The 18,408-nt window shown below is 37.2% G+C and overlaps 5 protein-coding genes, 5 non-coding genes and 2 pseudogenes across 12 annotated transcripts; 5 read left to right on the top strand and 7 right to left on the bottom strand.

Moving 5' to 3' along the window:
* The first annotated feature begins 381 nt into the window (after positions 1-381).
* On the top strand, positions 382-939 carry K03D3.2 (TransThyretin-Related family domain). The gene is made up of 2 exons (NM_070543.2): positions 382-641; positions 687-939. The coding sequence occupies exons 1-2, from the start codon at positions 387-389 to the stop codon at positions 864-866; spliced, it is 435 nt and encodes a 144-aa protein (NP_502944.1). The 5' UTR covers positions 382-386; the 3' UTR covers positions 867-939.
* Positions 940-1,035: 96 nt separating this feature from the next.
* Positions 1,036-2,283, top strand: srz-21 (annotated as a pseudogene). The gene is made up of 5 exons: positions 1,036-1,191; positions 1,242-1,358; positions 1,410-1,673; positions 1,916-2,057; positions 2,114-2,283. Coding segments are annotated over exons 1-5 (849 nt in total).
* A 45-nt stretch (positions 2,284-2,328) lies between these two features.
* Positions 2,329-2,349, bottom strand: 21ur-14124. Its single transcript, NR_066228.1, has one exon.
* A 50-nt stretch (positions 2,350-2,399) lies between these two features.
* On the bottom strand, positions 2,400-4,112 carry srz-105 (Serpentine Receptor, class Z; the record flags this gene model as incomplete). The annotated part of the gene is made up of 5 exons (NM_001038331.2): positions 3,665-4,112; positions 3,188-3,288; positions 2,854-3,139; positions 2,649-2,810; positions 2,400-2,603 (listed from the first exon to the last, which is right to left on the bottom strand). Exons 1-5 carry the CDS (start codon positions 3,827-3,829, stop codon positions 2,400-2,402), a joined length of 918 nt encoding a protein of 305 aa, NP_001033420.1. The 5' UTR covers positions 3,830-4,112.
* On the bottom strand, positions 4,028-5,328 carry srz-104 (Serpentine Receptor, class Z; the record flags this gene model as incomplete). Its single annotated transcript, NM_001028097.4, has 5 exons — positions 4,028-4,219; positions 4,260-4,391; positions 4,439-4,778; positions 4,838-4,944; positions 5,164-5,328. 5 exons carry the CDS (start codon positions 5,326-5,328, stop codon positions 4,028-4,030), a joined length of 936 nt encoding a protein of 311 aa, NP_001023268.2.
* Positions 5,329-5,770: 442 nt separating this feature from the next.
* Positions 5,771-7,835, bottom strand: srz-61 (Serpentine Receptor, class Z; the record flags this gene model as incomplete). The annotated part of the gene is made up of 5 exons (NM_070541.3): positions 5,771-6,075; positions 6,146-6,307; positions 6,788-7,064; positions 7,110-7,216; positions 7,668-7,835. The coding sequence occupies 5 exons, from the start codon at positions 7,833-7,835 to the stop codon at positions 5,806-5,808; spliced, it is 984 nt and encodes a 327-aa protein (NP_502942.2). The 3' UTR covers positions 5,771-5,805.
* Positions 7,836-8,490: 655 nt separating this feature from the next.
* On the top strand, positions 8,491-8,914 carry K03D3.5 (DUF148 domain-containing protein). Its single transcript, NM_070540.4, has 2 exons — positions 8,491-8,561; positions 8,609-8,914. The coding sequence occupies exons 1-2, from the start codon at positions 8,495-8,497 to the stop codon at positions 8,860-8,862; spliced, it is 321 nt and encodes a 106-aa protein (NP_502941.1). The 5' UTR covers positions 8,491-8,494; the 3' UTR covers positions 8,863-8,914.
* A 383-nt stretch (positions 8,915-9,297) lies between these two features.
* Positions 9,298-17,922, bottom strand: rac-3 (annotated as a pseudogene). The gene is made up of 5 exons: positions 17,818-17,922; positions 17,461-17,552; positions 16,892-16,961; positions 10,210-10,334; positions 9,298-9,502 (listed from the first exon to the last, which is right to left on the bottom strand). Coding segments are annotated over exons 1-5 (597 nt in total).
* 21ur-6236 lies at positions 9,672-9,692 on the bottom strand. Its single transcript, NR_066227.1, has one exon.
* Positions 9,675-9,695, bottom strand: 21ur-5965. The gene has a single exon (NR_066226.1).
* On the top strand, positions 9,720-9,740 carry 21ur-9320. The gene has a single exon (NR_066225.1).
* Positions 12,922-12,942, top strand: 21ur-15575. The gene has a single exon (NR_066224.1).
* Positions 17,923-18,408: the final 486 nt, after the last annotated feature.

Here is an 18,408-nt window from a genome sequence, read left to right as displayed (position 1 = left end):
TTTGTTGGATTTTTAGCATACAGATTTGGTTTTAAAAAAATTTATCGACAGTGTCAGAGTGTCCCATTTCGGTTTGATCTACGGAAAAGAGACGCAGACTTTTTAACTGATTTTGCATGGTTGAGTACATGCACACTTTGTTGGTCAAAAATTCCCGCATTTCTTGTAGATCAAACCGTGATGGGACAACCTCACACCGATATGCAGACGTTAAGCCTGAATAACTGCTGAATGAAAAATACCAGTTTAAAGTTCCTTCTTGGTTTATTTCCTGAATCAGCAGTTTTTCCACTTCCTCTTGTTATCTCTGTTTACTTCTTGTTACTGACCTCGATATCTCCTATAAAATGATCAGGTGAGTGAAACCGATGATCATTTCCCAAAAGATGTTTTTCCTTATTCTATTTCTAGCAACTATTTCTTATTCGTCCCAATTAATTGCCGAATCTGAATTGGTGGATTTCGTTGTAGCTGGATCGAACTATGACTATAGGACAGATTTCACCGGGGGAGAGAAGACAATTGGAATAAAAAGATTGTTGAATGGCCTGGAAGATGACGATGATAAATGGCAATTATATTATTTTTGTGCAAAAGCCAAAGGCGCGAATAAGAAGAACTGTGGATCGTGGGTTGATGGAGTAAGTTTCTTGTTCTTGTGTTTAATTGAACTTGCTGGTTTTCAGAAGGGAAACAAAATCAAAGGAGAAGTCACCCTTAAAGCAACTCTCAAGGGCAAGAATGTCGTCCTGGGCCCAGTTTTTGTTAGAGATGCAGGACGTTATGCTAGCATTTTCGAGGATTCGAAACAGCAAACTTCGGTTGTCCAGGTTCGAGTCCGACCTCCAGCACCTCTTCATGGTTGAAAGTGATTATTTAAATGTGATGTTAAACTATTTCTAATAAATATATAAGAGTTTGCGTGGCATGTGCTCTATACACAAGATTGCGGTTTTTTTTCAAAATTTCCATTCCACCTGCTTCGATCTGAAAAATCAATTCGCATGCAGAGTTTTGTTATGTTCTCACAAAACAATGGAATTTACCTTACAAGTCTTGTTTTCTCTCGTGGGTTTGAAAAATCATAATTTATTTTGTTTTTACATGCTGTTAATTTCATGTTTTGCATACGTAATTTTATTTATATTCTATATAAATGTTTTTAAATCAAATCAGAGCAACGATAAAAAGGTAGTTGTTTTTGTTGACAGTTTTTATTGACAATTTTTCAAGCTTTTCAGAAGTCTCTTTTCCTAATAATCAACCATTTTTTTCAAGTAACGATTATAACAAATATATTAGTGGTTATTGTTTTAATTTCACTATCCTCGTCAGCTTGGGTCAAAATAAAATTTGACAGTGACCAGAAACAAAGAGTGCATTGTTTTAAAAATCCGGAAAAAGAAAGTATTGTTCTCTCTGTTCTCATATTTGCAAGTATAGTTTTCGGCTTTTTCCTGTCAATTATTGCTCAATTATTTGCTCATATATTAATATTTCTTCTAGCTATTCAAAGATTCATTGTCTATTTCTTTCCGAAATTTAATCGTGAAATGTTAAAATATCATAAATTTGTCAGGAAACGAGTTATATACATTTATTTATTTATTTGTATTAAATAATTTATATATACTCTTGAAAATCGCATGAAACGTTCTGAGAATTATACTTTGGTGAGTATTCTATAACAAAATTGGTTAAAAAAATTCAAAATTGAAAAAAAAACCAAATTAATTTTTTTAGAAGCTCTAACTTTGAACTTTCAAAAAAATTTTGGCGTGGAATTCAGAGTTCAATTTTTGGTGAAAGTTTTCCGAACGAACAAAAGTTAGAAACTTTCAAAATTTTCTGACAATGAGTGGAATTTGAAGTAAAAAAAAGGGAGATATGGTGGAATTTGAAAATTTACTTTCAGAAAAACTATTATATAATTTGCTTTATCACTTTTCTTGCAAGCACATTACATATCACTGTATTTATTTTCACTTGGAAACGAGGAACTGCTCCTCACCAAAATAACCTACAGAAATACATACTTTGGCAGACAATTTGTGTGGGTGCTATTGAAATTGTGAGTTAGTTTGTTTAGAAATAAAAAATTTGCATTCTTCAGGTTTTTGTTGTGTGTGTGTAATAATTTTGAAATCTGCTGACATTTTAATTTTGGATGATTTTTTTTTTACCCCTTTTATGATTCAAGTTTGCTGTTTGATGAACAACAGGCAACAATTGGCAGGTTTGATTTCTTCGTTCAAGCTTATGAAGTTATTTTTAAAAAAATAGTTCCAAAATGCACAAGAAATGCTTCGGTTGATCCTCAAACAACTTCCCAGCAACAACGATTTTAAAATGTGATAAGGCTGTGGTTTTTGATTAATGAATTTATTGAATCATTATATCTACTTCAAATAAAGTTTCAAAACTTCTGCAATTTTTCTGCCGTCCATGGTGTAAATTTTCTCGACGTTACAAACAATATACACGACTTCAATGATAATGGGAGTTGTGATACTTTCGACAAAAGCAATTGTATAAATTAAATCATGTAGTACAAATTGAGGGAGAAAAATTGTAATGATCACAGTTAAAAGTGATATGTAGATCTGAAAATCTGTCTGAATTTTTTTAAAGTTTCATATTGAACCTACTACTTTTACAACCATTACTGTTATTGTCAGGCAAAATATATATATGTAAAGATTGTTCAGCCGAGGCGACTCCAAATACGTAAGCTTCCGGATTTTCTTTACAATTGGAATATGCAACATCGCAGATGTCACTGAGCATATTGTCATACAAGTTAATTCAATCTTAATTTAAGGAATAAAAAGAGCCAATCTCCGTACTACTCACTCCATGAATATATCCTAACGTGGTCGTTGCCCTGTCTTCTTCAACTGTGAACCTGATCCCCGCAAAGATACCAAACTCCTTTAGAACAAGGACAATATATAAAAACCATATATTGTTAAGCAACATATTCCGAGCAGACGTGAGATATGGCTCAAATTTCGGAAAAAAAATGCTCAACCATTTTTCAATAGCAAATAATAGCACTACGATGTCAAATGCTTGAACAATAATGACTAATACACAACCTATTAAGAAATTTAAGAGTTTGAAAAAAAATCCGCTTTCTCTGAAAACAAAAACGGAAGATTTTGATTATATGAAGTAGAAACCTTACGAAACACTCGTCATATATACACTGGCAGTAAGCGGTATAAATAAATAAGAATATATTCTGACCATTGCAAAGATTTGTTTAACGACTGTGTAGAGTTTGTCCTGAAATTTATTGGTTTAAGCGCTCGGATTTTTTTAGCCTCTGAGCTGATTAGCCTCAAGCTCCTAGCCATAGGCACTTAGCCATAGACCCTTAGGTTCATAGACATACACTGCATGACTTTTAGGCTCCAGAAGTCCGTTTTCCTGAGAATGAACCATATTTTCAAAGTAAGGATAATAAGCCTTAGACTCTTAGCTTAGGCCCATTGTTTTTAGCCCATTGCCCTAGGCCCATGCTACTTGATGTGGGTCCTAAACTTCGGGTTTTCAGCCCGACGACTCCCCTTTGTGAGTTTTAGGCTGTTAGTTTATATAATTACTGTGTTTTTGGCATTAGCCTATGATATTTGTTGGTAAGACGTTATCTTTATGCTACCTGCGAATCTTGCTCTTCATTAATTTTGCAAATATACTTGAAAAATGGGAGCATAAGTGCGTAACAGAGCATCAACATGGAAAAGAAGAGCACGAAGATGACGATAAGTGAATCCGGAATTTTAATTGACAAATCATCGGCTTTGGTTGAATCGGGGGAGTTCATAGCTTTGTGTTGCAAAGGAGAAAGTCGATATGCGAAAAAGTTCACCTGGCTTCTCAGGTGAAAGGGTTTCTACCAGAAGCACGAGAATTCAGCAGTTTTCATTTTATCTGACTTCTGAAAATCTTGACAATATGTGTATGTTGGAAAACTTTGGCTTCAAGACATCAAAAAATGATTAAACACATATAATTAGAAGTTTCATTGCACAACAGTTTCCGGATGAACTCGAGTTCCACATTTGATTTTCAAACTTTTCAGTTTCCTCAGAACACTCAAATTCCCAAAAGTTATCAAATATGATAATTGAATAATCAATGGTAATGTGAAAAGATCGACTATGAAGAGAAAGGTAAAATCCCAGTAATCGTCAGTGATATAAATGGAGCTTATCTGAAATTTCATAAAAGTATCTGAAAAGTCACAAACTTACCGTTTTCTCGATAAATACAAGAAATGACTGACAGAACATGTACTTCTGCAACTTAGGATGTTCTCCGATGATGCCCAAGAAATTAATTATCGATGAAAAGAGAAAAATCCCGTTGAGTACAAAAGTTTCCATCTGAACATGAAAAAGTTTTTTAAAAAAGTTATTTTGAAAAAACTTACATAGACAACATCTCGAATCTTGACTAAACTTGTGCCGTCTGGTAAGCCCCTCAGCACATCTTTACCGTACGTTAAAGCTATTCTTGTCATCCCCATGAAACCACACAAAAAGTATATTATAAGAATGAAGCGGATAACCAAGTTCTGAATTTTCGTTAGTGTTCCTTCAATCGCCGGAAAAAAGTAAAGTAGGCTAATTTGGATACTTGATAAAACAACAAGAAAATCAAATGCGCCTCTAAAAGCGGTGAGGAACAGGAGCGCAGCTACAATTACAAGGAAATTACAGATAGCCATCAGATTTAGTGTAGAGTGATTGTGATCCTGATCCATATCAAATCTGTAAATTTATATTCAAAAAATGCAGTTTTAGTTTCAGTAAATGAAAGCAGTGCTCACATATTCCACACCATTCCTACTAGATAGCTGAGTATTGAGATTGATATGTAGATGACTAGATAAGAAGAATTTTGGCCTGTTTTGTAGAGATGTGTGACGATCGGTAACTGAAAAAAAAACATGTTTTAAGCCGTGCGTTCTTTCCTAGAGGTCAGTAACTATTCCGCCTGCCTACATCCCTTGTATAGAAGCCTGGTTTTCTGATGCCATAGTTACATTTTTTTTTCACAATTTTAAAACAGTTTCACAATTTTATCTGGTCATTGTCTATTTTCTGTCATTTGGAGCATAAATTGTTTTGGCACTACTTGACCTTTAAGTCTTACCGTCTTTTCCCGCTTCGAATTATACAATTTTTGAACATACAGACATAAAGCTAAGTTTGCCATTAAAAATATTGCAATTGCGGTAATATAGTATCCTAGCAAATTTTTCTCTACCTTTATATTATCTGTCGAATTAGTTATGCTTGGAAAATAAGCGAAATCCATCAGGAAAATTAAATAAAATTACTCTAGGAAACTTGGTAATTGAAACAAACGTTCAGACCACCTGCCACCTCATTTTGAGAAAACATGTGAATTTCTTAAATTCAGAGTTGAAAAGTAAGTAATTGAAAATGCTCTTGACGTGAAAATTACAATTGTTTGAAGACGACGAGGATGGAATTAGTATGTTTTACAGTTCTAAGCTTTTGAGGATTTTTAACGAACAATTTGCATTTTTCTTGTTTATTTCTTTGATGATTTTACGATGAAAAAACTAGAAAAAAAAAGAAAAATCAATCAAATAATAAAAATAAAGAATCTTTGAAGGAATACAAAAAATGCGCTCTACCAAACGCATTAAATTGGCGGCAATTCAAATAAAAATAAGGGGAAAACTGAGACTTTTCCTCTTTTCAAAAAGTCAAAAAAAAAATCTAGGAAACTTGTTTTCATTTTTAATCGATTTTAAACTTTTTATCATTAAAGAGGATATACTGTTGATTCCAAATTTTGGGGTCGAACTGTTGAAGTTTGTTGAACACGTTGAACACCGAAGAACATAAAAATTTTGGAGAATACTTTGAAACTAAAAATATTGAATAATAGACTCAAATTCCTTTTATTGCACCCAAGGTATGATAACTGAGCTATCAACGGTATTGTAGTAGAATCATTAGTTGAGACCATAAGAACGCTGTGTAATGTACCTTCTTTAAGAAATATATGAACAGAATCGGGGATAAACATAAGCTGCAATTTGTGGTTTCAAAGATTTGAATCTATGTCTTGACATTGATAGTTTCAATTTTTTTAAACTTACAATTTTGAAAAAGAATACAACAATTATTTGACCCATGATGTACTGTTGTGGATTGCTCAATTGAGCCGATTGTAAATGAGACAATTTTCGTACGCTAATTATAACTGGGATATAGAGAAGTACTGATATAAAAAGAATAATAGTGAGAAAATGTTGAACAATCTGAAAATTATCAACTTACTACACCAAGAGCAATATTTTTGAAATTTGAATATTCCGCCAAAAGTTTTCTCAGTAAATTTGATTTTCCGCAACAAAATTGTTTTCTTCAGAAAATGGTCTCGGAAAATTTGCATTTACCGCCAAAATTTTTTGGATACATAATTTAAGTTTTCCCGCCCAAATTTTTGTTTCGGAAAACTTGAAATAAACCGGCAAAATTTTAATTTCTCGCCAAATTTTAAACTTCACGCCAAAATGTATTCTGAAAAATTTGAAAATTCCGTCAATATTTTTCTCCAAAAATTTAAAATTTTCGCCACCTACTTTCAATTCCCGGCAGAAATGTTTTCGAAAAACCCTCTCAGAAAATTTGATTTTTACGGAATTCGGAATTAAATTCCCGCTGAAAAATTTTTGCCAGATTTTTCACAAAAATTTGAACTTCCTCCAGAATTTTTCTCAAAAATTTTCAAAACTTACAGGACCAAGAAACTTCCATCCATACGGTTCAAGTGATGAACCAATCACAGCGGATAACATATATCTAGAACAACACGCCAAATACACGAATACTATATATTTATGAATATACTTTTGAATTGATATCACAGTTTTTTCCCAACGCGGAAAAAAGTAGATAAAAAATTTCTCCATTGCTAGGAGCGATATTAGCAAGTGAAATACGTCAGCAATTATCATTTCTATAAAGACATATACTATGCCTATAGGAAATATGATTAATGAGATGTAGATAAGTCTGGAATTAAAAAAAAATGCGCCGAGAAATACTTTAAAAACTGACAATCCTTCTGCTAAAGTGCACAATACAAAAATTCCAAATAAAACGTATCCAATGTTCATTGCAACTACACATTTGTAAAAGTGATTGGTTATTTGAAATACGACTACCTGAACAAGTTGGGGTTTTTCAGAGCGTAACCAATCAATTTTTGACCAGTCCCTCTGGGGCGAAAATCAAAAAAAAAAAAGCTGATACACGGGATTCTGGCTTCCTTCATAATGGAAGAGCTAGCCGCTAATATTTTGTTAAATCTGAAATTAACATGAAATCTGGAATTTCGTTCTGATCTCCACAACGACACTTCGTTTTTATACACGTCTTGTAGTTTATAATTTCCCGGGGGACGAGGTTTCCACAATTCACGGCCATCTCTTCCATTTGCAACTTGCATGGTGTTTTTGTTTTTTCAACAACTCACAAGTATTTTTTCCAATTTTCAGAGGACACGTCAAAAAAGCGCCAAAAAATTAAGCGCCAATTAGTCAAAGAAACAGTAAATAAATAAATAATTGATAAAAACAAAAAGCGCCATGAAGCCCACGCAAAACAACTACATACCTCTCTATCCCTTATATTATTAGCTTTGTGAACGTATACGTAAAACGGGAAAACGATCAATTGGCAGACAACCGCTATGTACTGAATTTCGCTTGTTAAGTTATCCCACTGATCTGAAACTGATTTTCCAAATGGAGTGAATTGGAAGAAATATGTAAAATCGCTCATTTGTAGATTTGCAATACTTTTCAAGGTTTATAAAGCATATTTTTGCACCTGTTTGCATTAATCAGTCGTATTAGCCAAATTTTGGGGCAAACAATTTTTTTAAAATAGGTACATTAAAAATGCGTGACAAGCTTTTACGGGCTTCCGGCTTTCATCATATTTGCAAATGGAAGCAGTGGCCGTGAACTATGGAAACCTCGTCCCCCGGCAAATGATAAACTGCAAGACGTGTAAAAAACGGAGTGTCGTTGTGGAGATCACAGGATTTCATGTTAGTTTCGGATTTTTACAACGATTGATTAGAAAAATATTATAAAAATCAATCTGTGATTGACATATTTTTTATTCAATCTGATCAATTTTAATTTTTAAAAATCCGAAATTAACATGAAATCCGGTGATCTCCACAACGACACTCCGTTTTTACACGTCTTGCAGAATATCATTTCCGGGGACGGAGTTTCCAGAATTCACGGCCACCCTTTTCATAACAATAAGGGAAGCCAGAAGCTCTCTTGCCTATACATCACGCTACGGAATACTAAACGCATGTATACCCATAAAATGTTCTTTTCCGGCTTCGGTTTTTTATCGAACGTCTATAAACTTTTACCTCGTATAAAAGTTGATACCTCCACATCTCCAAATGTTCCGTAAAAATGTTCAAACAACTTTTCCTATTCTCCGCTGTTTTTCTCGTACTGCTCGAGGCTTCAACTCCAGCAGGTAACTCAAAACTCAAATCTCTAATTCTTAACTCAAAATCTGTTCAGCCCCATCGAGAGAAAGCGTAGTAGCCGGTCTTGTTGCCAATGGTCTCAAGAAAAATTTGGCGGAGAAGATTATTGAGCTAAGAGAAAAGTACAATACGGAAATCATCAAGGCGAATGCTTCGGGCAATCAGAAGCTAGCGCAGGCTACGTGGAACAAGCATCAGGAGTTGTACCATAAGCTGTTTGCAAAGGTTACCAAGGAGCAGAAGGCGATTTATGAGAAGCTCAATAAGCAGTATCATCTTTACTTTTGATTTTGATTTCTTTGGGGGTGTCTAATAAAGTTAACAAATCTTTTTTAAATCTTCACACCCCAGGAAGCATATTTTCCTCACATCAGAGACGTGGTGCGCCATGTTTTCAATCAGAATTCACAATCAAAGCTCAAAATACGAGTTCTCGCCAAAAACCTGGTGCACATCCGATTTTAACTCTGAACACACACGTGGTTCGTTTTTTGGTCTGTTAAAGGTGGGTACTAATCATGTGGTAATAACTTTGTGATGATCAGTCCTCAAGGCAAGGGATTATCCTCTCCTTCAATTTTTTCCGACCTGAAAATATGAAATTTCAACGACGAAAAGCTTCAGAAGCTTTTATGTATTGAAAATTAGTATTGCATGCAAGACTTATAGAGGAAACACGGTAGTTGAAATTGTTTTGCAATTGTGCTCCAATTTCCTCGCATTTTAAAGCACCGTGCAATTGCTCTTTTTGGCTCTCGTTTGTGGTGTTTGTGGCGGGGTGAGCCCAGTACGAATTGCCTCATCGAAAACTTGTTTCAATCCAATTTGGGTAAGCGCCGAGCATTCCAGGTACTTGACCGCCTTGATTTCCTTTGCCATCACGTAACCCTGGGTGTGGCTCACTGGTTGGAGCCGGCTTTCGCGGAGCCTGCAAAATTCGAATTTCTAGGAGTTTTTGGGAAGGACAGTAGAAATTATGTCTTTTTTTGCGCCCGAAAAGGTTATACAATGGAAAAATTTGCAAAAATTTCGGAATTACAGCAAATTTCTGTGTGTTTTGGCTTTTTTGCTCGGAACATTGGAAACTTTAAAATTTGTAGTGTTACTACTAAATCATAACAATTTTGCCGAAATTTAGCTTTAGCTCATAAATACGTACTGAAATAGGCGATCATGCTGAAATTTAAGCAAATTTCTCAGCAGCTTTAAAGCTTAAGTGGAAATTTTCCAATGTAAAAACGCTGAAAAAATTCACCAAGTTTTTGTTTTTTTACATTTTTTTAGTTCTCGGTTAATCTTTCAGGTTTTCCGGGAAATGTGAAAAATTTTCAAAAAAACGTTTAACCAAATTTTCAGGTTTTTACAGGCGAATTTGAATACTACAGTGATTATTAAAAATTATTGCATACTCAAATTTAAGTAAATTTGTAAATACATATTTCTGAGGGTTTCCTCAATCTTGTGTGATTTTTGAAGTTTATGCAAAATTTCCAAATTTTATAAGCATTTTTTTCAGTTTTTCTAATAATTTTTTTCTCAATTTTTCGCAACCTACGCTTCCTCTCAGTTTTTTCCTAGTTTTGTGCAGATTTTGGAAATTTTGAGCTTTTTTTTTTCAAATTTTCCAAAAATTACCGTTCAACAGTATCTCGATCCTCGCGCAAATCAGCTTTCGTTCCAACCAAAATAATCGGTGTATTTGGGCAATGATGTGATACTTCTGGATACCATTTTGCACGAACATTCTCAAAACTTGCTGGATTATAGTAAAAGGTTTTAACTCTCATTGTGCTTTATTCTATGCTGGTCGGTGAATTGCATAACACGAACGAGATATGTGCTAATTAATAGGTTTATTAAGATAAAATGAGTGGCTCAGGGAACAATGTCCTGCCAAACAAGTACAGAGAAAGAGGGAGAGAGAGATAAGGAGACAAAACAAGTCAAAACGAGGAAAAGACCTAGAATGAGGGAATTGTCGTCTTATATAGCAGGTTGCGGTGGAAGGGCGGGACGAGACAAGAATGTTCCGGAAGGAAATGCAAAATGTGGCGCGCGCTGCCGAGAGAGTTCGGCGGAGCAGGCCTGCACGGGTTACGGTAATTATCATTACAAGTCTGGTTCGACGTCGGAGGGTAGCGGCACTTGTGCGACTGGTTGGAACGAGCTGTAGAAGGCGAATCTTGTAAGTCCTGAGACGATGCGTTCCAATACAGACTGCTGACTCTCCGAGTAGTCCTGAAATACACGTATAAGCTGTGTGGGAAAGATGTAGTGAGGGGCAGATCCTTACACCTCCCCCCTTAACAAAAGGAATTGTCCCTAATTCCGACTACTTATAGCTAAAAGGGTTGACGTTAAAACTAAATTTTATTTTTGCACTAGAGTTTTAAATTACTTGAGATAAAGAGGGAAACCCTTTAAGGAGATGACCCGAACTTTACCTTCTTTACCAAAACTTAGCTCTTTTACTTTCTTTTTGGGTGCCGTTGCTGTGTGTCGTTGTTGATTGAAGCTTGGTCCTTTAATCCTGCGCGTTTCTCGGCAAAAGCTTTCTTCCTGCAGTCTCTAACCATATGACCTGCGTTCTTACAATAGTGACATAGTCCTTTGAACTTGTTGTCGGTGCGGCTGGGAACACGATGTGTAGACGTCTGCGTGGATGTCAGCTTCAGACGGCGGAATGCATAGGTGGTTGCGGTGTCGTCAGTCGATGGTTCTGGAACCGGGGCGTTCGCTGGGACCTGGACGACGGGAAGCGGAGCAGCTTCTTCTTCCTTCTTTGTTGCACCACGAGATGTGTGAAGGTTCTTCACAGCTTGTTCGAGCTTGCTGATCTTCTTCAAGATTCTTGACTGAGTGCTCTGGAGTTTTACGACTTCTTCTGAGGTACCTTGTTGAAAAGCTTTTACTTCTATGGCATGAGCTCGCTTTTTACGATATATAACTCTATGTCCGATGATTTTGCAATAAAGACAAACGCCTTCCAAGCGTTGATTTTTGGACTGTGGCTGCGAACTTTTCGCTTTTGGAGATTTCTCGATAGTAGGAGCTGAAAGTGTACTACAATTCGTTGAATCGGAGTCGAATTCAGACGATTCGACTTCAGTTTCAGAGTCTTGACGACCTCTGATAACGATAAATGGGTAGGGAATTTCTTTCGAAAGTGAGAGGATTTGATCCGGGCTCAGGGTACGATGACCTGCCGGGATCTCCTGGATAGACTTGCCTGTAACGGACGCTTGCTCCGTTTCAGTTTTTGATGAAGACGGTGTGCTTGTTGACGACAGGGAACAGCTGGACGACATGTCTTCGGAGACTGCAGGAGATTTTCTCTGAAAATTGTTTCTCTTAGCATTAGCTGCTTGCTTTTTGCAGCTCATAGACATGTGTCCGGTTTTCTTGCAATAATGACAATCGCCTTGGAAACTTTGATTTTTGTGGGAAGATTGTTTCTTTTCCGTATTTGGAGGCGTTTGCACGACTATGTACGCGTATGGAATAGAATCGGATGGTTGAACTCTAATTTCAGGTTCTTCAAGACCTTTGACGACGATGAATGGACGGTATGGAATAACTTTAGATAGTGGGAGGGTTTGATCCAGGCTCTGGGTACGATGACCTGCCTGGATCTCCTGTATAAACTTACCTGGAACGGACGCTTGCTCCGTTTCAGAAAATGACGACGGGGATGAGCTTACTGACGACGGCGGGTTGAATTGTGAGTCGTCGAAGAGCATTCCAAGCTCTCGCTCTGGCTGTGGTGTGGATGGAGGGGATTCCTCTTCGATGGATGGATCCATCACTTCTTACGAGTAGTTGTGACAATTACCTGCAATTAATTTAATAATTGGTGTACCAGTAACTGATACGTAAAACAAACGGTGACGGCGAAAAATTGGACAAATTTTAGGCTTTTGCGGGCGAAATTAAGACAGTTTTTACAAAAACCAGCGATTTTATACAAAAATCTGCGCAGAAATAGGATAAACGTGATGAATAAGCACCTAAACGACTAAAAATTCGGAAAATTTTTGACAAAACGTAAAACTTTTGAAGAAAAATCACGAAAAACGACTGTTTTCGAAATTTGGGAAAAGTTTCTGGAACTTTCCTTCGGCTGCGTATGTGCCCTTTTCACGATGGAGCGCGTTTGCTCGCTACAGTAACCTTTAAAGGTACACGACCCATTTTGCAATTGGGTCTCGACACGATTAGATTTAAATATTCTAAACTCTGAAAATGCGATTAGGAATGGGAAAATAAACGGGTACAATGACCGGTGAAAGCAGAAACTTCTAAAGTTTCAACTTTTTAACAGATAAAAATAAACTTATCGCTTGGAACGGTTGTGGAGTAGTCCTCTGACCTCGCAAAATCCTACAGATTTGAACTCCATGGACTTCTAACGGCGATTTTCTCGACTGAGTGAAATTTTTCTGGGTTTGATGACCTTCTTATGCCAGATTGGCACGACTTCTGGTTGATTCGGATGGATCCCGGCGTGCTCCACGATGGATCAGCGACTTTCTTTTTTAGCTTTTCTTCAGCAAATGAAGCAATTGCTGACGGATTCGACTTCAGAATCGGACGTTCTTGTTCAGTGACGGTTTTGAGTGATTTATCGAGTACCATGCTCTATTCTGATGTGATGTCACAACTGCTGCTTGGCTTGGGTACTCCTGGAGGTTGAACGACCTCTGGGTCAGAATCTTCCTTGACTTTTCTACAGCAGATCCTTCTTCTTTGATTGGATCGCTCGGAATGGATGAATTTGGTTGAAGATGGGTTCTTAACACGATTGATGGACAGCAGTCAACTCTGCGTTTAATATTTTGACTCAATGTTTCTGAAACAAGAAAATTGTTTGTGTTTTAGAAGAACACACTCTGTTTTCCGTGTTAGAACCTGATTTGAAGACAATCTTCTTCGGTTTTTATGACTTTTTTCACTAGTTTTACGGACGACGGCAGTCTCATAGCTACATGGCTAAGATTTTGATTAATTTCTGGACGATGAAGGTCCCATAAACGGCTAGGGCACTGATTGATTTCAGACAATAATAGTCTCATAGCGAAAACCAGCTAAACTTTTTTTTTGTTAATTTTTTTTAGACGATGACGGTCTCTTAGCGAAAACAGCTAAAACTTTGGGTTTTTCGACATATTTTACGAAAACACTAACTTTTAGTATTCGAACAATCACATTTTCAGTCGTCGTGGACTTTAATGACTGGAAATTGATTTTTAGATAGGATTTGAGAGGAGGAACGGGTACAATGACCGGTATAAATGAGCCAGGATCGTTCTAAACGATGCCTGCTCTAGCAAAACAACTCACCTGACTTCTGTGTCCGTGAATTTCCTTTGATTCAGATTCGGCTTGGATTTTGGCCGCTGAAACCATGATGACAGGGAGAGACGCCAAATTGCTGCAATCTATGAGGGCTTGCGAATCGATAATGAGACGAACACTATGTTCTCTCTCCATAGTACTTGCTGGGTAGTTTCTTTCGCCAGCGGATTGGACTGAAAAACAAAAATTAAGGTCTGGGAACCTTACCTTCAGAGCGATAAAACGGAATCATGTCCTTTCCGAGATGGAAAACTTCTTTTTGATAGTCGAACGAGAACATTGGTAAACGAGATAACAAATCATTTCCAAACACGAATTGAAAATCTTCTTCGGTGTAATCGTTATCATTACAATAAACTTTTTGAAGGATTCTTCTTGATCCCACCTGCAAATTTATGATGGCTGATCCGGCTAACGGGATCTTGTTTCCTCCGAAACCAACGGCGCCATCGATGTTTGAAGGACTAAACTTTGTAATTCCTAACCTTTGTAGGATATTTTTAGAAGTTAACGTGATACCTGCTCCTGTATCAACTAATGCAACGGCATGGATGCCATTCGCTTGAATCGGGATTTTGACGGTTGTGAATAACTCACCAAGAGAAGTGCTTACGGGTACGATGACCGAACACGACTCTGCTGCAACTGCGTTGACTCGGCTTCTTGAAGTTGAACTGCTATAGCCGACTTCCAGTCTGTCCAGACGTCGGGAAAACTTCTCGAATTGCTCTTTGATTTCATCGGACAGTGACTTCTGTTCTTGAGATGCGAGGACCATGTTCCTCGGCTTATCGACACGGTGACTACTTATCGGACCATGTGACTTACTTTCTAAACTTTTACGCTTCTTATCAAAAGCCTTTTTCGTACAGAATTGGACAGGATGACCTACGTTTTTGCAATAAAAACACGTACCTTGGAATTCTCCAGATTCCGATTGTTGTTGACGATTTTCAACACCGATCGCCAGCGCTCTGGGATCTTTAAACGATTTTCTGAGCATATCTGCTTTGATCAGCTCGACGGTTCGTGCAAATTCGAATGCTTTCTCTGTTGTTTCCGGGAGGTTCAATCGGACTGTTTCTTGTAATTGAAGATTGAGACCATTGAGAAATGTATCCAGTGTTATTCTTTTAACATTTTCTACTGACTCTTCTGTAGACGCTGCGCTCGCGAGCTTTAAAAGTCTGGTATAAAAGTCGTCGACCGACTCACCTTCTTCCTGCTTACACTGCTTCAATTGAGTTTCTTTAAAACCCAACACAACTGGATTTAAGAGTTTTTCAGCGAGCATTTTCCACAGCTCGTCCAGCTTAATATCCGGGTTTATTTTGATAAAATCACCGGCAATATTTCTTGCTGTGCCAGCCAAAAACGTTAGCAAACAACTGACTTTCTGTTGTTCAGTTAGGACTTCAGTCGAAGCTCCCAAATGATCCATGAATGACTGTCGAAATGAGACGAAATCTTCGCTCATTGTTCCACTAAATGCGTTGATTTTTACATCGGATTTTATTCCGAGAATAGCCATGACTCTAGGTAATCTAGACACATTTTTGATTGAATTAATCATTCCGTTTCCGGAATCAAATAACATTTTACCACGTGTATCGAAATCAAGAGATTCCGAGATTGAATAAGAATAGGATAGCCCCTGAGCAGCTTCCGGAATCAGACCTGGGTGCGATGACCTGCCTTCATCCACTGTCAGAGGATTACATACCTTCAAAATTTCCTCCTTCGTTTCGCTTTCCACCCTCCGCAACTCGATCTGTTCACGGGCTCGGGTGGAGACTGCTTGGCTTGTCGCTGCAGACTTCGCTTTCAGATTTTCCGCAGGGTCAGGCGCGAGAAGTTGAGACGATGTTTGAAGAGTTCCCGCTGGTGGAGGCTCTTCCTTGTCAGCCATGACGATTGCGCTTTGAACACGATTGTTCTCTCTGTAAAACTTTGATTGAATGGCTTTTTCAGGGTGGGAGGGAGGGTAATTAAAAGCTTTTTAATCATCACGATGTGATAAAATCCTGATCTTCGAGGAGATTTCTCTGCCTCCATTGTTAGGCTCCAATGTGCGTACACCATATCCAGTTTATTAAGGAAAACTGCCCGAAAACCACTGAACGCACACCCTATCCATCAGCCAAACAATGTCCCGAGAATAATGTCGAGGTCTGCTTAAATCTTCTTTTCTTCCACGATTGAATGGCCTCTCTCGTTTTCGTAACCACAAACCAAAACTGCGCCAAAAGGCCAGGTAATCGATCACGCGTTAATCGATATACGAAGAATAGAGAGGGAGAAAAATTACACGAAAGCGAGAGGAAAGGTGAGCGCAAACAAAAATCTAATAAACGATACTAAAAAGCAAGAGGTGGATCGTAATTATCACTGAAACGATTGGCCGATCAATTTCAATGACACTCGCTGCTACCAGTAAAAGGTTTTAACTCTCATTGTGCTTTATTCTATGCTGGTCGGTGAATTGCATAACACGAACGAGATATGTGCTAATTAATAGGTTTATTAAGATAAAATGAGTGGCTCAGGGAACAATGTCCTGCCAAACAAGTACAGAGAAAGAGGGAGAGAGAGAGATAAGGAGACAAAACAAGTCAAAACGAGGAAAAGACCTAGAATGAGGGAATTGTCGTCTTATATAGCAGGTTGCGGTGGAAGGGCGGGACGAGACAAGAATGTTCCGGAAGGAAATGCAAAATGTGGCGCGCGCTGCCGAGAGAGTTCGGTGGAGCGCGCCTGCACGGGTTACGGTAATTATCATTACAAGTCTGGTTCGACGTCGGAGGGTAGCGGCACTTGTGCGACTGGTTGGAACGAGCTGTAGAAGGCGAATCTTGTAAGTCCTGAGACGATGCGTTCCAATACAGACTGCTGACTCTCCGAGTAGTCCTGAAATACACGTATAAGCTGTGTGGGAAAGATGTAGTGAGGGGCAGATCCTTACATTATTCAATGCAAAGCATACGAGAAATACGTCTGTTTGTGGAAATTTTTTGTGGAAATGTTGGCGGAATCTGGAAAGAATGGGAAATTTTAAGTAGGCTGTAAGATTTGATATGAAAATGTTCCCTCTCATTTAATATAGACATTATTTTTGTCATTGTTAAATTTGTTAAATTGTTAAATAAGAGTTTGCTCGAAAGTTGCTAGTAAAAATAGTGAAAATTAGAAAAAAATGTTGTTGAGGAAAAGTTCCGAGCAATTTTTACTGTAAAAAAATTGTACTTTCTCTAAAAATGAGTAGATTTCACTAGAATGAATTGAAAATTAGTGTTCAACTATTCGAGTAAAATTTGAAATATTTTACCATTTTCACCTGTTTTCCAGAAAATTTAATAATCATAAGTTTTTATCAAAAAAGGTACAAATTAAGCCTAGGCCAATTCCAATTTTTATTGAAAATTGCTCTGAAATAGGCGATAACTTTGAAAAAATGTTATCAAATAATTTGAGAAAATATTTATGAAATCTGGCTCATTTTTCGAGAAATTTTTCAGATTTTTCCGCTCGTACTGATCGTAATCTTCCTGTCCAGCTGTGTCCCATAGGCTGAGATTTATTGGCCGTCCGTCGACCATCACATTTGTTGAGTAGGTGTCGAACACCTGCAGAAATATTGAACATTATTTGAATTTATAGTCAAATTTCAGACCGCTTTTAATTTTCTCTGCTCAAAATCAGGCAAAGTATTTTCGGTAAAAATTACCCACTTTTTATTCTAAATTTTTACCCATTTCTACGTTTATGGACAAATGTTGCTTTTTTTGAGAAACAAGTTCAACTTTTTATGTTTTCTTAAATAAAAATGACGATTTTTTTCTGATTTTTGCACGCCATTTTTCTCAAATTGCCCAACAAAAAGTGGCTCACCGTTAGAATATATTCTCCGGGAAAAGCGTTTGTAGTGTACGATAGCAGGAGACACGTCTTACCGACGGCTCCGTCACCAACGACGACACATTTGATTGCTTGCATCTGGAGCTCCGCGAGCAAAAAAACTGAAAATTGGTTCAAGAACAGGAAAAATTTTAATCATGATATTGAAAAATATAGGAGATAACCTTCGGGGGGAAACCTAATGGGGTTATTCAAGTAGTGTCGGAAAATTAAAAAAGTGTAGGAATATTAGGTCACTTTATGTACATGTTTTTTATGTATTTTAATACACAAAGTGACGTAATATTCCTACACCTTTTAATTTTCCGACACTACTTGAATAACCCCATAACTTGTTCCCTCGAAAAACTAAAAAATGAGAAGCAAAACTGGATATAGTAAGAATATTTCATCTTGTCGTGTTTATTAAAGGGATGAAGCAATTACAGAATAGAAGAGTAAATGGGGACAAACAACAGACACGTGGTAAGTATAAGGAAGAAAAGTATAACGAAACAGGAGTATAAGGAAAATATAAGGAATGACCTTGAATGCGCGTTTCATTTAGTTTTATAGGTGAATTGG

This window comes from Caenorhabditis elegans, chromosome IV (assembly GCF_000002985.6).
Source record: "Caenorhabditis elegans chromosome IV".
NCBI lineage: Eukaryota > Metazoa > Nematoda > Chromadorea > Rhabditida > Rhabditidae > Caenorhabditis > Caenorhabditis elegans.
Note: the sequence above shows the minus strand (reverse complement) of the source record. Positions and strands in the feature narration are given on the sequence as shown.

What these genes read in the sequence shown, in the direction of transcription:
- K03D3.2 (NM_070543.2), top strand. Translation starts at nt 387, where the DNA reads ATGTTTTTCCTTATTCTATTTCTAGCAACTATTTCTTATTCGTCCCAA. An exon ending in GTGGATCGTGGGTTGATGGA is followed by an intron (nt 642 to 686) that starts GTAAGTTTCTTG and finishes GCTGGTTTTCAG; the next exon opens with AAGGGAAACAAAATCAAAGG.
- K03D3.5 (NM_070540.4), top strand. Translation starts at nt 8,495, where the DNA reads ATGTTCAAACAACTTTTCCTATTCTCCGCTGTTTTTCTCGTACTGCTC. An exon ending in CGAGGCTTCAACTCCAGCAG is followed by an intron (nt 8,562 to 8,608) that starts GTAACTCAAAAC and finishes AAATCTGTTCAG; the next exon opens with CCCCATCGAGAGAAAGCGTA.